The sequence below is a fragment of the Hyperoodon ampullatus genome (assembly GCF_949752795.1).
Source record: "Hyperoodon ampullatus genome assembly, chromosome: 8".
NCBI lineage: Eukaryota > Metazoa > Chordata > Mammalia > Artiodactyla > Ziphiidae > Hyperoodon > Hyperoodon ampullatus.
The window spans coordinates 38,830,413-38,848,079 of NC_136921.1; the positions used below are offsets into that span (position 1 = coordinate 38,830,413).

At 41.3% G+C, this 17,667-nt stretch overlaps 1 protein-coding gene across 2 annotated transcripts in view; it reads left to right on the top strand.

Moving 5' to 3' along the window:
• The window catches only part of RFTN2 (raftlin family member 2), a gene marked incomplete at both ends in the record, with an annotated part of 66,307 nt that overhangs the window by 18,111 nt on the left and 30,529 nt on the right, over window positions 1–17,667 (top strand). Inside the window, 4 exons of one of the 2 annotated variants that reach the window (XM_079709977.1) lie at window positions 2,705–2,984; window positions 5,749–5,952; window positions 15,221–15,342; window positions 16,898–17,001. In XM_079709977.1, coding sequence (XP_079566103.1) covers window positions 2,705–2,984; window positions 5,749–5,952; window positions 15,221–15,342; window positions 16,898–17,001 — 710 coding nt within the window. Of the gene's footprint in view, window positions 1–2,704; window positions 2,997–5,748; window positions 5,953–15,220; window positions 15,343–16,897; window positions 17,002–17,667 lie in introns of both variants that reach the window. The other variant, XM_079709976.1, reaches the window with a different exon arrangement.

Here is a 17,667-nt window from a genome sequence, read left to right on the forward strand (position 1 = left end):
TAGTTGCATTGACATGTGTAAGGTTTAGCTTTTATTTAAATGAATACTGCCAAAAACCTAAGGCATTTCCTGTCAAATAAGAAACTGAGAACTTTGTTCGCTGTTTCTATTTTTCCCAAGCTTTAAATGACCGTGTGTGTAAGATTATCTGTGATTTGTGTTTAGCCAGTTAGAGCTGCCAATGATACTTCCCATTTAGATATAAAGTCACCATTTAATAAGGTTTTTCAGGAACAGTCTTTGAAACTAGATTTTTATAAACAAGGCACACATACTATTTACTACTACTATTCTAGGAAAAAAAAATATTTTTTCTGGGAATAAATCCACTCCAGAAACAAAAATCTAACTGCTAATTTAGTCTTAATAGATCATCATGAGACCATTTGTTTTGTATTTGACTTCCTGGACACAAAGATCTATTTAAACAGGAAAGTACTGTTATTTCAGCAATTAGAGTAATGGGGTTATTTTATGAAGAGAAAAGCTTCAGGAAAAATAGCACGTGAAATATTTGAACATTGCCCCGTGTATGAGCAAGAGCAATAGATGAGTGCCAAATATTATTTTTGAACGGCTGCCTTATATAAAGAGTTGATTGTTAAACAGCTAGATTTTAAGTCATTTTAACATTATGTCAATGTTTGCTCTTTTTTTAAATTTAGATCTACAAGTGTTTTCCCCAGGATTTTTAAATAAAAATCACATGAAAAACATCAATCTTGCAACTTAAAAAACGGAAAAGACAGTAATACTCTATATCATACCAGCTTTTCCAGATAAAACTCTTTAGTAATAGAGAAAGTCTTCTGCAATTTTTCACCCAAATCAACGAATAAGACCTAGAGAAAGCACTGACATTAAATTTACCGGTTTCTACCTTCCTCCTCACCACCTCCTTCTCCTCTCCCGGGAAACCTGATATAAAGGACAATTTATGGTTATTTTTAAGGCTTCTTGCAGTGTCACAGTCTTAATGTGTTAATTTATAGGAGTAAATGATATTGTGCCAGCAGTGTTTGTCCTAGCTCCATACACCCACACCCTCTGTCCGTCTCAGCTAAGTTACAGCAGCCTCCATTGCTGTCTGGTTTCACCCCGCTTCTTCCTGGCCTTTTTCATTCCATTTTATTTCTGACTATAGACGTTTGCACTTGCAACCTCCATCATAACTCTTTCTTCGCCTCCCAGGTGAATTTAAAACATTTAAAATGTTTAAAACAGTGGCTGTATAAAAGATGTTGCTATTTCTTCATTTTAACTTATTTAACGAGTACTCATAGAGCACCTATAGGTACAAAACATTGCAACACAAAAGTGAGTAAGATAGTGCCTGCCCTCAAAAGAATGGTCAGCTTAACACAGGAGAAAGGTGTGGACACAAAAAGAACAAAGAAATGATGCAGGGATTTCCCTGGTGGCGCAGTGGTTGAGAGTCCGCCTGCCGATGCAGGGGGCATGGGTTCGTGCCCCGGTCTGGGAAGATCCCACATGCCGCAGAGCGGCTGGGCCCATGAGCCATGGCTGCTGAGCCTGCGCGTCCGGAGCCTGTGCTCCACAACGGGAGAGGCCACAACAGTGAGAGGCCCGTGTACCGCAAAAAAAAAAAAAAGAAATGATGCAAAAGCAGAGAAAGAGAAAAGTGTTGAGCATGAAAATAACCACTCTTAGGGTCTCAAATTATTTCACTGGCATTATTTCATGTGCTTCTGAACCCTATTCTTTAACTGATAGGGCTGAATCTAATCATGTGTATTTGGCCCAGAAAGGAGATAATAGTACCAAGATATAAGCAAATCAGAAACTTCTTAAGAGTGGTAATATGAATTGGGCTTATGCATTATATGTATGCATTTATCAAGAGTTAGTCTTTTAACAGTTTTCTTTACACACAAGCAAACAAGGCTGTATGTTTTCTGCTTTAAATTAATGTCTCTTCTTTATTATTAAGATGTATTTGGTAATTTTTTTTTTTAATGGAGACAAAAGAAAGAGTGGCTTTATTTCTTTGCCAGGCAAAGAGGGAACACAGTAGCCTAGCGCCTCAAGCACTCTGCCCCCCTCCCTGGGGAATAGGGAGAGGTCGGTAATGTTATTTTTGAGGATTTCTTGGGATAGTTTTAAATTTTGCTTCAACTAGAGAAACCATTGTTAACAGGGCTGCAAAAATCATGCTATAGAATTATCACTTCTTCCCAAATAGTAACCTCTTGGAGAAAATATAATTTTAAAATTAATTAATTAATTAACTTATTTGTTTGTTCGTTTATTTATTTATTTTGGCTGCGCTGGGTCTTGGTTGAGGCACGCGGGCTCTTCATTGCGGCACAGGCTTCTCTAGTTGCGGCACGCGCGGGCTTAGTTGCAGTATGTGGGATCTTAGTTCCCCAACCAGGGATCAAACCTGCATTGGGAGTGCAGAGTCTTCACCACTGGACCACCAGAGAAGTCCCGAAAATATAATTCTTGTTTTCACAGTTTCTAAAATGTATCAGTTCTGTTTGAAGAAACCACAAACATAGTGTGACATGGTCTTAGGATTGTTGCTATATTAGAGGTCATTAATTTGTTTATGAATGGGTCTTTACTGGTCGATTTACTCCTTTTCTAATGGATTTCCTTAATAAGCCTGAATGTTAATTGATAAAGCAATCAATGCAAATGAAGTTTACGTTTTGTTCTACCATGTCTTTTTAAACCTCAGATTAATGGAGGTGCTAAAAGAGGAATGAAATTTGTTGGATTCATATCACAGCACTGTCCACCACTTAAATCCTGCAATGGAACCAACCATGATGGAGATACAGAATCAGCACTACATGTGAGACACAGTTCAGAGGAAAACTGTAAAATTTGGAATGAAGGAACATTAAGTGGGCAATCATCTGAAAGTGGAATTGAGGAAGAACTCCATCATGAAAGTGGACAGTGTCAAATGGAACGAGATGGCAGCCCCAGTTTCTCTAAATCAAGCAAGGGAGAAGGTAACAGAAAAGATGAGTAGAAATAGGGTGTATATTAGTTTCAATTTAGCAAAAATATGTTTTTGAGGTTTTTTTTAACAAATATGAGGCAAATTAAATCTCTAATGATTATAAAGATGAAAAACTAGTATAAACTTGTCTTGATTTTTTAAAATTATCACACCTGGAATAAGGTAGGGCAGTTTTCCAAACAGTTATCCCTAGCATGGTCATACAACACCATCCACATAACGAAAGTTTGCGTTGAAAATTGGTTCCCATTTAGTCATACACCATCTCCTCTGTAAAATGGAGGCTGTGCATGTATACCAAAAAAGTGATTCTGTAAAGAAAGCTGTTCTGATTTATGTTTCTCCCTATAAACAGTGTGTGAGAATTTTAGTTTTGGCCTTTCCCATTTCATGGGTGCTTTTCACCTTTGAAGTTAATTGGCTTTCTTTGATCACCAGTTAGAATATTAAAATGCACATCATGATGAAACAATTAATATAACAATAGTGCCTGCATTCTTTTTTTTTTTAATTTATTTTTGGCTGCATTGGGTCTTCGTTGCTGCATGGGAGCCCTCTCCAGTTGCAGTGAGAAGGGGCCACTCCCCGCTGTGGCGCGCGGGCCTCTCATTGCAGTGGCTTCTCCCGTTGCAGAGCATGGGCTCTAGCCATGCGGGCTTCAGTAGTTGTGGCTTGTGGGCTCTAGAGCACAGGCTCAGTAGTTGTGGTACACGGGCCTAGTTGCTCTGCGGCACATGGGATCCTCCCGGACCAGAGCTTGAACCCCCGTCCCCCATACTGACAGGTAGATTCTTAACCAATGTGCCACCAGGGAAACCCATGCCTGCATTCTTAAATAACTTTAAACAATAGTTTTATTCTTCTTTGCTGCTAGCAAGTCTTCCAAGAAGTTGAGAGTATTTTTTAATGTATTTCGGGCGGTTCTAAGTTTTCTGATACGTTTATGGGCACGCTTTAAAAAGCACTAATATAGAAAATCAAAGACTATGTACACCTTAGAGTTAAGAGTCTGCAGCCAGATGGCCTCAGTGTCTTTAATAGAAAGGGTGTTGTGAGAAGTAGACACGAGATGTCTACAAAGTGCTTAGCCCAGTGCCTGGCACAGAATAGACTCTTTATTAAGTTAGCTACTGTTAACTGATCCTTTGATCAGTGTTGGTGCTAAGGCCACACACACTGGTGACATCGGCTTTCTAGGTTGTGGTGAGATTGCTCAATATTCGTGCATGGCAGAGACCCATTGGACCATGGTCAACACAGCCTCCTTAAGAAAGGACCCAGAGCATTTCCCAGCTCATCATCTCACCACCTTACCACCACCAACACCCTCCCATTTTTCTACCAGTTCCCTAGCTAACAACCACCCTGATTTTCCTACAGTGTGCAAAATTTAGGAATGTAAATTTAGGAATGTAAGAGTTGTTGGAGTTGTGGCCAGAGAGCTACCCACTGTATTCCACCCACAGCTACCTTTAAACTCCTGCTGGTTCCCATCTTAACTTTGATTAGATCAGGTGTCTGTTCCAAGTCTTTTAAGTTTCAAATCCAGTATGCTACTTAATTTAATTATCAGTCTTTAGATTCTGCTTTCTATTTATTGTAAAACCCTATACTTTTTGATAGCTTTTCTATGGCAGTGGTTGGTTCTTAACTTTTGGTGCTGGGGGGTGGGAGTGAGAGCGATAGTGATGGGGGCTGGGGGGAGACCAACAAAAGACCACTTGGAGGGGCTTCCCTGGTGGCGCAGTGGTTGAGAGTCCGCCTGCCGATGCAGGGGACACGGGTTCGTGCCCCGGTCCAGGAAGATCCCACATGCCGCGGAGCGGCTGGGCCCATGAGCCATGGCTGCTGAGCCTGCGCGTCCGGAGCCTGTGCTCCACAACGGGAGAGGCCACAACAGTGAGAGGCCCGCGTACCGCAAAAAAAAAAAAAAAAAAAGACCACTTGGAGAGTCTGGTGAAATCCATGGAGACTCACCCAGAAAAACACACATAATACACATACCCCTAATACTCTGTGACACAAGTGGTGTTAGACTTCCTAAAACACAACCATAAATGCGGGTCCATAGACCCCCAAGTTAAGAATTTGCTAACTTGTAATGTATATGATCCAGCAGTTCCATGTCTAAGTATGCATTCTAGAGTCACTCTCACATATGTGTCCAAGGAATGAATAATGTTTGTAATAACAAAAATTCAGAAATAATGTATATGTCCATCAACAGGAGAAAAGTAAACTGGAATGCTATATAGCAGTTAAACTAAATGAATAAGATCTATATGTATTAATTACACTTCAAAAGCGTAACATTGAACAAGAAAATCAACTTATAGATTGATACATACAGTATAATACCATTTTTTAAAAACTTTTTAAACTGAAAAACATTGTTTTTAAACTGAAAAACATCATTTATGTGTAAAGAAATTATTAAAAGAATAATAGAACTTGCATGAGAATAATAAACACCAAATTCATTACAGTAGCTATTTCTGGAGAATAGGATTAAGGGAGATACATCTTGAGCCTCAAGTACATCCATTTCTCATTTCCTTGAAAAAAATCTGAAGCAAACCTGGCCCAATGTTAACATTTGATAAAGCTGAGTGGTGGATAATTTTATTATTCTCTATGCTTGTTTGTGTGCTTGAAATAGCTCATGATTAATTTTTTTTTAAAAGATTTTAGGAATCTTTTCAATAAAATTATAGTTTTCCCCTTTTTTCTTCCTTCTGAACACCTATCCTCAGATAACAAGTTGTATACAGTCTTCAATGATTTTGAGGATGCATCAACCTGCTGGACCTATCAGGAAGGCATCCTGTCAATGAAAGTAACAAGAAAAGGCTCTGTCGTTAGTACACTTGATGCTGATTGGCTGGAGTTAACTACATTTTATTATAAACAAGGCTTGTCTCTAATCGATTCTTTTGTATGCTGGGAAACATCTAAAGGTAAGTTTTATATTATGATATGTTGATATCTAAAGAATTTGACCTTGTGTCAGAGTTGGTGGAAATGTTTTTGCCTCTCAAGTTCAATGCCTAAAAGGACAGATATTATTTCTTTTTTGAATTTTATTTTATTTACTTATTTATTTCTTATACAGCAAGTTAAAAGGACAGATATTATTCCTAAGAAAATAGATTCTAATTATTACACAAATCTGTAGCTTTAATTTAGAAGCTTAACCATCCTGTGTGGTACTATTGTAACGTGATGTTTGCTGTTGGGTTGTGACTATCAGAAATGGACAAACCACTGTGTGATCAATTAGTAGGATTTTCCAAATAAGATGTACTACAGCAGCCCAATCAGGAGGTTTAGGATGACATTTGACAATTACTATCCAAATTTATTACACTAGCCCAATTTTGGAGACTACCCACCATGTCCTCCAGTCTAAACCTGACTTCTTCTAAAATTTGTACAGAAAAATAAACTTTGGTTCAGAAAATTATATTGACCTATATTTATTTCTGCCTTCCCCTTATCTTTCATGTTATCTAACCTTCTTCTTTTAGTTACAATGGGATATGTAATCATTCATGTGTATCATAAAAACAAAAAAATCTTTCCAAAACTTATTTCTAAAGAAAGTGTTTTTTAAAAGAGATTAGTGCTGGGACTTCCCTGGTGGTGCAGTGGTTAAGAATCCACCTGCCAATGCAGGGGACACAGGTTTGAGCCCTGGTCCGGGAAGATCCCACATGCCGCGGAGCAACTAAGCCTGTGCGCCACAACTACTGAGCCCGCGTGCCACAACTACTGAAGCCCGCACGCCTAGAGCCCATGCTCCGCAACAAGAGAAGCCACTGCAACGACAAGCCCACACACCACAACAAAGAGTAGCCCCTGCTCGCCACAACTAGAGAAAGCCCGTGTGCAGTAACAAAGACCCAATGCAGCCCGAAATAAATAAATAAATAAATAAATTTATTTTTATAAATAAATAAATAAAAGAGATTAGTGCTGGGACTTCCCTGGTGATGCAGTGGTTAAGAATCCACCTGCTAATGCACGGGACACAGGTTTGATCCCTGGTCCGGGAAGATCCCACATGCCGCAGAGCAACTAAACCTGTGCACCACAACTACTGAGCCTGCACTCTAGAGCCCGTGAGCCACAACTACTGAGCCTGCATGCCACAACTACTGAAGCCCGCGTACCTAGAGCCTGTGCTCCGCAACAAGAGAAGCCACCACAATGAGAAGCCCGCACACCTCAATGAAGAATAGCCCCTGCTCTCCGCAACTAGAGAAAGCCTGTGCACAGCAACGAAGACCCAACGCAGCCAAAAATAAATAAATAAATAAATTTATTTTTAAAAAATAAAAGAGATTAGTGCTAAAAAAAAAAAAAGAGAAAAGAACAACGATAGTAAGGAGACTGGAAAAATGCATTAGGAAGGATGGAGGTTATGAAAATCAGGATAGTTAGGGACCATGACTCGAGGTTAGAGGAAGGAATGAAAAAGCAAATAAAATGAGATCTCAATAAACCCTATTATTATTATTAAATCAGCCTAGTGATACCTTAACTAATACAACTAAAGACTTTGGATGATGTTTTAAAATTATTGAGTCATGTTCCAATAGGTCCCTTTAAGTAGCAACCAAGAGTAAGGATCTAGCTCATTGGAGCACCCCAAAATACATCACCTTGCATAGTGCTTGGCACTTAGCAAGTGCTCAATAAATATTTATTAGTAGTTTTGGTTACTGGAAACTTCTTCCAAGTTGATCTTTTATGGAAATAGCCAGAGCTGATATGAAGCGCATGGACTTTAGCATCAGACAGACCAGGGTTTAAATCCTGTGTCCTCTACTTAGAGCTGCGTGACCTGGGGAAGTTAGTTGAGCTCATTGAGCCTCAGTTTCCTAAAAGGGGGATAAAAACACTCCTACTAACTGTTGTGAGAATTTAATAAGATATAGTACATACAAAGTAACTCCCACGTGCCTTGCCCACTGTCAGAGTTCATTTTCTGGGGTTGGTCTTTTCTCCTGCCACTTGCTAGATGCACTTACAGTACTTTTTTGGTTTTTTTAGCAGGTTTTCCTTTTTTTAAATTAATTTATTTATTTTTGGCTATGTTGGGTCTTCATTGCTGCACGCAGGCTTTCTCTAGTTGCAGCGAGCGGGGGCTACTCTTTGTTGCAGTGCTCGGACTTCTTATTGCAGCGGCTTCTCTTGTTGCAGAGCATAGGCTCTAGGCATGCGGGCTTCAACAGTCGCAGCACACAGTAGTTGTGGCACACGGGCTTAGTTGCTCCAAGGCATGTGGGGTCTTCCCAGACCAGGGTTCGAACCTGTGTCCCCTGTATTGGCAGGCGGATTCTTAACCACTGAGCCACCAGGGAAGTCCCTACAGTACTTTTAGTATGAATCATCTATTTGAAGGTCAGTTTATGATTCATATATTCCCTCCCGCCCCATCTCTTTCTCTTCGCTCCAAAGAGTCTTAAGTTAGAGCCGGGGCGGTGATTTCCTGGTGGTCCAGTGCTTAAGACTCCGCACTTTCACTGCCATGGGCCCAGGTTCAATCCCTGGTAAGGGAATTAGGATCTCACAAGCTTCGAGGCACGGCAGAAAAAAAACATCCATTCCAGATTTTGGATTGTGACTAGCTGCTGAAGGAAAGACAAAAAAATCCTCCTTTCACAGTGTCTTTCAGGCATCCCTGCCTTGGGCCTTGCCTGATGATGAAAATAAAATTAGCCACAGCAGTTGCCAGCCAGAGGCTCTGTAGGGCTTTTGTTCTTAAAGCCTCAGAAGCTATTTAGAGAGCCCGGGGGAAAGTCTTTCCCTCTCAGCAGCTCTGGAATGTCTCATTAGACTTTTTGCCGAGCCCTAACAAGCCACGAGCCACGGTCTGTAAGGTCTGGCAACTGGGTGTGTCACTCGGGACTTTCCTGGGAGTATACAGGGAAGCTGTGGAGGGGAAATTGTGACCAATGCCTGTGTCACTGTGAGAAGCAAGTCAGAGGAAGCAGGGCTGAATTGGTCGCTTTGTTCTGGGATATCTGATGCCTGACATCTAAAGCACATAGGGGACAATGCATATTTTGTTTTGTCTTGCTTCCATCCTCTTCCAAAATATTGTCAGAAGTCAGCCCACCATGAGGAATAGAAGTACAAAACCAAACATTGCTCAGAAATTTAAATATATTACTCCACAAATCTCATTCTATAAATCTCATTTTATAAAATTCTCTGGAGACAGAGGGGGAAAAAAAACTTTAAAAAGTTTTCTCCTTCAGGAAAGTCATGGTAGAAAAGTTGTAAGGTTTGTGAAATTCCTCTTCAGTGCCCTTTCCCACCCACTTTCAAAGCCTTTTCTGCTTTGAGAAGTCCCACAGGCAGAGGCACCCAGGGACCCTCTTGCTGTTCATAGGGCCTGAGGGTTCTCACTGCAGTGGGCTCCTGCTCCTGACCTTCTCCAGCAGTGCCCAGCCTTCACCAAACTGGTCTGCAGCTGAATTCTCTGCACACTTACAAAAAGCTCCAAGTGAACCCAGGGGAGGCTACAAGAGGCTTACGCAATTGAGCCAACAGAGACAAAACACTTTATTCTACCAGAACATATAGAGATCCAGGGGGGCAGCTGACAGGGATGAGATAAGCCACTTTGCCAGGTGATACAAAACACACATACACACACAACCCTTGAGGTTCTCACACTTCACTAGCCTACCAATGCCCCCATCACCCTCAGAGCACAGCCTCTTCCCACCTTTAGTATACCCACATCTGAAGGCTACATTTTCATTTTTTGTGAATTCGTTTCAGACTTCAACTGATATTCATTTCAATCTCTTCACTCCTATAAAAATGCTTGTGTGGAGTTGGCAGGGGAGATGTATCAGAATGAGCAGTTGGAACTGGAACATGTATGTGTTCATTTCACATATATGTATATGCCAGGTCCTAGGCCAGGCATGAGGGGTTTACACTGATGAGCAAAATGGACATCTTCCCTCCTCTCAAAAAGCTAGTCACGGGACTTCCCTGGCAGTCCAGTGGTTAAGACTCCACACTTCCTCTGCAGAGAGTATGGGTTTGGTCCCTGGTTGGGGAACTAAGGTCCTGCAGGCAGCACAGGGCAAGGCCAAAAAAAAAAAAAAAGCCACGTGGCATCAGGCTGTAATGGGCATCAAAACCTATATACCTAATTTCAAACTTGAGAATAGTGTGTGAGGTTACCCAGCAGGATATTGTAATGAGAGTAACAGGGAAGAACCAGCTTAGATGGGTGGTCATGAGGTCCCTTCTGACAGGGTAACAATCACACTGAGACTGGAAGCCTGGAGAGGGCTGGTGTTCAGGAACCAGAGGAAATGCCCCCAAATGTACAAAAACCTAGGATGCGAGAGAGAAACTGGGAAAGGGTCTGTGTCGCTGGTGCAGGGTGTACAAGGGAGAATGGCTCCTGACAAAGTAGGAGAGGTGAGCAGTAGCCACGCCACCCAGATCTTAACAATATAAATGATGCAACAGGCACTAACACATATTTGTACTTACTCTATGCCAGCACTGTTCTAAGCACTTCACATTTATTCACTCATTTAATCCCAGCAGCAACCCTATGGGGTAGGTATGATTGTTCCCCTTCTACAGATGAAGAAACTGAGGCACAGAGATTTTAAATAATGGGCTCATGTTCAAGCAGCTAGAAGGGGCAGGAGGTAGGTAGACTGTGTACTCTTAACCAACTTGCCATCCTGTCAGGATTTTTATTCCAAGTCATTCGCTGAAGATTTAAGGAGGGAGTTATGACCTGACCTACATTTAAAAAATAACTTACTTGGCCTCGCTTTTGGAAACGGATCATGGAGGGCACGTATGGAAGTGGGGAGGCTGCTAAGAGGCTGTTGCAGTGATCCAGAGAGATGATGGTGGACGGGCAGCAATAAACAGGCTGAGATGCATTCTGGAGACACAAAGCTCATAAAGAGATACAGGATGAGAGTTCCCGTATGTGCCTGCCCTCCACTTCTCAGACGTGGTCCGAGACCCACCCTCTGGGCAGTTTAATGCCCAAAATGACACTTGGCCCCAAATACTAAAATGGATTGTTACATTTCCTCACATTTACAGAAATGTCAATGTCACATCTAGCTGAAATGAATGTGTAAGATCACATTTCCAGACAAGTAAACCATTCCCTGGAAATTCTTTAAGCTTGTGCTTCGCAAACCAGGGTCAAAGTACCCTAGGGGTATGCAGCTTTGTGCCAGGGAGTACACAACTTCACAGGATAAACCTCTTCCTAGAGTGTCAATATTCCTTTAAGATTGGGGGTAAGAGAAAGCAGAAGAGAAAACATTGCTTTTTCACGTCATATGAACATATTTGAATCGAATGCAAAATTTGCATGGGTTTTTAAGGTATAGCATTAGACTTTAAAGAAAGCTTATGCTTTGCCCCAAGTCACTTCAAACTGTACCTGGAGACCATCCTTCAGTGATACAAGTGTACCTTCCTTTGGTATTGATGGTATTTGGCCAAAAAAAAAAAAAAATTGAGAAGCAGTGGGTCAGACCAATGCTTTGTAACTTTTTCATATTATGCACACATAGAAAATGGTAAAATTGTAGGGCACATGGGTACAAGCGGAAAGGCTGCTCTGGGCAGGAGGGGGCACCCTGTGCCTTAGCACACCTGTACCCCTTCTAAGCACACCAATGGGCAAAGGCACACAAGGTGGGAAGCTCTGAGATAAGTGATGTTAAGAGATGACCCAGTTCACAGGACTTCCCTAGTGGCGCAGTGGTTAAGAATCCACCTGCCAGTGCAGGGGACACGGGTTTGAGCCCTGGTCCGAGAAGATCCCACATGCCGCGGAGCAACTAAGCCCGTGCGCCACAACTACTAAGCCTGCGCTCTAGAGCCCCTGAGCCACAACTACTGAGCCCAAGGGCCACAACTACTGAAGCCCGCACGCCTAGAGCCCGTGCTCCGCAACAAGAGAAGCCACCACAATGAGAAGCCCCCACTCGCCGCAACTAGAGAAAGTCAGCGCAGTAACAGAGACCCAACGCAGCCAAATATAAATAAATAAATCTTAAAAAAAAAAAGAGATGACTCAGTTCTGGACAGTTATTAAGTAATTGTTCAGAATTATCACCTCACCTCAATACCTGGAAGATTTAACACACCAAACACCCAAATGGTCACACACACACACCCCAATGAGGCCTTCCCTGCCACCCTCCTTAGCTGCCACTTCTGTTAGGGAGAATTTCTCAAGACAGAAATACTCTCTCCTGTGGAAGTATCATTCTTCTGTGGCTCTAAGGACTGGCATGGTGCCTAAGAAAGCTAGCCAGGGAACCTGGGGAGCTCTAAAGTGAGAAGGCAGGTCTTTTGTTTTTAACTGAAGTATAAGATACATATAGTAAAGTGCATTAATCTTATGTGTACCGCAGAATAGAACACAAATGTTCAAGATACAGAACATTTCCTTATATGTCAATTATATCTAAAAAAAACTGGAGAAAATGAGAAAAAAAAAAGATACAGAATATTTCCAAAATCCCAGAAGGCCTCCTCATGGCCCTTCCCAATCAATACCCTCCCACACAGAGATAAGCATTATTCTGACTTCCAGCACCATAGATTAATTTTGCCTGTTTTTGAACTTCAGATATACAGTATGTATTCTTTCTCATCTCACTTCTTTTGCTCAACATAATATCTCTGAAATTCATCCGTGTTGTTGCATACCGGTGAGTCTTTCTTTTTTATTCTTGGTAGTATTGCAGCGTATGAGTCTACCATACTTTTATTCTTTTAAACCAAAAGAAGTTTAGAAGTACTAGGGACTCTCAATACCAAGAACAAGAAAAACACAAAGCCACAAACCCTATAGTTCTCCAATTATATAATCCTAAAGTGAATAAGAAGCAGATTACAATTAACTACATAATTATCACAATATATAATTATTTTTAAAGTTCATACCCCCATTCTAAAAAAGGACCTGAGGCAAATATACATTTTTTTAAATAAATATATTTATTTATTTATTTATTTTTGGCCGCATTGGGTCATCATTGCTGCCCACAGGCTTTCTTTTAGTTGCAGAAGAGTGGGGGCTACTCTTCCTTGTGATGCATGGGCTTCTCATTGCAGTGGCTTCTCTTGCTGCAGAGCACGGGCTCTAGGCTTGCGGGCTTCAGTAATTGCAGCACGCAGGCTCAGTAGTTGCGGCACGTGGGCTCTAGAGTGCACGGGCTTCAGTAGTTGTGGCAGGCAGGCTCAGTAGTTGTGGCTCTCGGGCTAAGTTGCTCTCCATGGCATGTGGGATCTTCCTGGACCAGGGATCAAACCTGTGTCCCCTGCACTGGCAGGCAGATTCCTAACCACTGCACCACCAAGGAAGCCCCAAATATACAATTTTAAAGATGGTCTTGTGATGCTCTAAACTTACAATCAAAAACAGATTTAGTTCCACTGGTCACTTTGGTATGACAGTAGACAAGTACATTAAAGGAAGTGGAACATATACTGTAATTAGAAAAACAATTCCAGCAAGTCAATTAAACTTTACTGGGTTGTTGGGGACCGCTCTGAATAACGTAAATTCTTCATGATATTCTGCCCTAACTGTAACTGATGTAAAAATACTAATAAGAGTGATTTTCTCTTAAAGCCTTTAGCCCATTAAGAAAAATGAAAACTAAAAATTACATTTAAATTACTTTTGTCTTTTTTATCTTTAAGCTTAATAGATCTTTTGAAACCTTTGTAGGCTATTATTTAGATAACTGTCAACAAGGGAAACTTTGATGTGACCTTATGCTGTATGAAACCAGAATGCTTAACCAGCACATGACCATGGGAAATTGTCTCCTATTGCAAAATAGGAGACAAAAGAACTTCCATAAAATCAGTTTAGTTTTGGCCAGCTGGTTTTTGTCAGCTATTCAAAAAAATGTCAGAGAGGCCCTCCCTTAAAACTTCCTTCCCAGCAGGAATTCTTTTGACAATGACTTCTGTTTAGGATCTTCCTGTTACCATTCTTTTTTTTTTTTTTTTAAGCATCATTGAAGCAAAGAATTGTTCTGTGTTTATATTTTTTTAAATAATCTTACGTCACCTTGGTTTTAATATTACACCTGTAATTCCAAGGATTAATTTTTTTTTTTTTTTTTTTTTTTTTTTTTGCGGTAGGCGGGCCTCTCACTGTTGTGGCCTCTCCCCTTGCGGAGCACAGGCTCCGGAGCACAGGCTCAGTGGCCATGGCTCACGGGCCCAGCCGCTCCGCGGCATGTGGGATCTTCCCAGACCGGGGCACGAACCCGTGTCCCCTGCATCGGCAGGCGGACTCTCAACCACTGCGCCACCAGGGAAGCCCAAGGATTAATATTTTTGATATTGTTTCTCTTAATAGTATAATTAACATGCATACAGCATATAGAACAGAAACCAAAATTTGATTTCAAGGTGAAGGTCATTTCCAGATGCTTTTTAAGCTTACGAAATCCACTTGCTTCTCACTGTATGATATTATTTTATCTTGTTTTGTTATTGTAGTCTTCATGTTTACAGTTTGATTTTAATTCAGTTAAGTATAAAACTATCTTGACCTTTGAGGGACTTCCCTGGTGGTCCAGTGGTTAAGAATCTGCCTTCCAATGCAGGGGGACACAGGTTTGATCCCTGGTCAGAGAACTAAGATCCCACATGCCATGGGGCAACTAAGCCCACCTGCCACAACTACTGAGCACTCAGGCCACAACTAGACAGCCCGCATCTAAGACCCGACGCAGCTAAAAATAAAATAAGTAAATAAATATTTTAAAAAAACAAACTGTCTTGATCTTTGAAAAAAAATTACCTTCAAGGGAGATGTCATAGATTCACCTAAAACAAGTGAGGTTTTTTGTTTTAATTTTTTTTTTTGATATGGACAATTTTCAAAGTCTTTATTGAATTTGTTACAATATTGCTTCTGGTTTTTTTCATGTTCCGGTTTTTTGGCTGCGAGGCATGTGGGATCCCAGCTCCTGGACCAGGGATCAAACCCGCACCCCCTGCCTGCATTGGAAGGCGAAGTCCCAGCCATTGGACCGCCAGGGAAGTCCCCTAAAACAAGTGTTTATTAAGCGATATGTTTTTCCTTCAGCTTCCTACAAGGGTTATTTAAGGTTTTAGATGATCCTAAAAGACAACTCTTCTTTACAACTCTTCTTAATTGTATGTTTTTCCTCACAGGGGACCATTTGCCGAAATCTTTGGAAGGATTCTTTATCTATGAAGAAGAAGGCTCTGGAGTTCCAGGATTCAGCAGGAAAGGAAATGATGCCATCGTAGTAGAACAATGGACAGTTATTGAGGTAAACTGAAGTTTTCTGACAATTTGGCTTTACTATTGCATTTAGTTTTACATGTTAAAGGTTTTCATTGCCTAACACATACAGTATTCTTCAAACACATTTTTATTCAATGTTCAGAATTTCATCAGAATGCATCACAAACTTTCAAATTTGTTTAAAGGTGATTTGCTTTACTCAATGTTCAGCTTTGTTAAAAGATAGCAAAATAATTATCTATACATAAATAACAGTAGATTCCCAGAGATTTAGCATTCTAGTCCTAAACAAATTCCCCTGGCACTGAGATTCTCTTTACACAATGCCATGACAACTAGCTGAAACTGAAAAAAAAAAAAATCAATTTTATATCCAAGCAACCAATGTGACTGACTTTTTTAACCATGTGAATTGACTTTCAAAGGCAAAAATATCCAAAGGTGTTCTTTCTCTCACCAGGCCAAATATGTACACACAGCATTGTCCTTCCTAATCAGAGATGACATTGCTGCTGTCGTGCACTCTGAATTCAGATGTCACTGAATGGACTGCCGTTGAGGTGTACAGACTGAATTCAGGTATATTGTGCTGTGTGCACGAGGCCCTCACTGACAGCCTCTCTCAAGGACACTTTTGCCCTTTCTGGCCTTGCAAAGGTTAGAGAGACATAGGTCATTTTCAAAGAAATTGGAAATCCGGGGTTCCCTGGTGGTGCAGTGGTTAAGAATCCGCCTGCCAATGCAGAGGATGCAGGTTCAAACCCTTGTCCAGGAAGATCCCACATGCTGTGGAGCAGCTAAGCCCGTGCGCCACAACTACTGAGCCTGCGCTCTAGAGCCCGCGAGCCACAACTACCGAAGCCTGCGTGCCTAGAGCCCGTGCTCCGCAACAAGAGAAACCACCACAATGAGAAGCCCGCGCACCGCAACGAAGGGTAGCCCCTCCTCACCACAACCAGAGAAAGTCCGCGCAGAGCAACGAAGACCCAACAGAGCCAAAAATAAAATAAATTAATTAAAAAAAAAGAAAAAGAAAAAGAAACTGGAAATCCCATTGAGGGGGAAAAAAGGATTTGGGGTAAGAGATAAAGCTCCAAGTAAGAATCAATTCCAAGTGAGTAAAAAGCAGTGAAGATTCTCTGCTCCTCTCACCTTTGACTCCCCAATGCTCACTCTCTATTCCTGCCCTCACTCCCAGCTCCTACACCAGTGTTTCTGAAAGTGTATGGACTCTACTTGGATCCAAATCACCCAGGGAGCTTTTTAAAATGCAGATTCCCAGAGCCCACAATATATTAAAGTTTGATGCCCAAGCAAGATTGAGGGAAGGTAGGCCCCAACCTTAAAGAACCACATGGAAACCTCTCTCCACTCTGATCCCCAGTGTTTCTAACTTGGTTGAATGCTTGGAAGGCAGAGGGAGCAGAAAAGAAGCCCAGGAAGATTGCAGCCGGTAAAATTGCACTTAATGGAGCGTGAACTCCCCTTATCCTAACTAACACTTCTCACCCTCATTGTCATCACTTGCATAGCTGGTTGTCTTTGTCATTAGACTATGAACTCTGTGCTTATTCACACAGGGCTGTGAAATCAAAACGGATTATGGCCCTCTGCTGCACACTCTGGCTGAGTTTGGATGGCTCCTGACAAGCGTGTTGCCTACACCTATACTGAGACATGACAGGTAACGCCAAAAGTATCCTGACACACTCTCATCTCATTGTAAAATAGAGTTCATCTGTTAGATAATTCAACATAACAATGCTCATTTAATGCCTACAAAAAGCATTTCACTGAACTTCTAATCTGATTTCATGTGCCTTGGAGATCAGCAAATCTAACTCCCTCGAGTTACATACATCCCTCAGTATTCATGAGAGATTTGTTCCAGGACCCCCATGGATATCAAAATCCGGGATGCTCAAGTCCCTTATATAAAGTGGCATAGTATTTGCATATAACCTGCACACATCCTCCCGTATACTTTCAATCATCTCTAGATTACTTATAATACCTACACAATGTAAATGCTATGTACATAGTTGCTGGAAAATTCAAGTTTTACTTTTTGGAACTTTCTGGAACTGTTTTTTCAAATATTTTCTATCAGCAGTTGGCTGAATCTAAACTGCAGATACAGAGGGCTGACTGTGTATGTACAAGCTATTAATTGCATCTCCTTCCCAAGGGCATGTGAGATCATGATGACAGAGCCAGAGCAGGGGCAAGGTAGACCAACTCCCAACTCAGTGCTGCTTCCAGCACTCAGAAGGCTGCCTCTCCCCTCAAAGACTGTACTACTATACCTTCTTTTTTCCAACTTGAGATTCCGATTCTTCCCTAGAGTGAA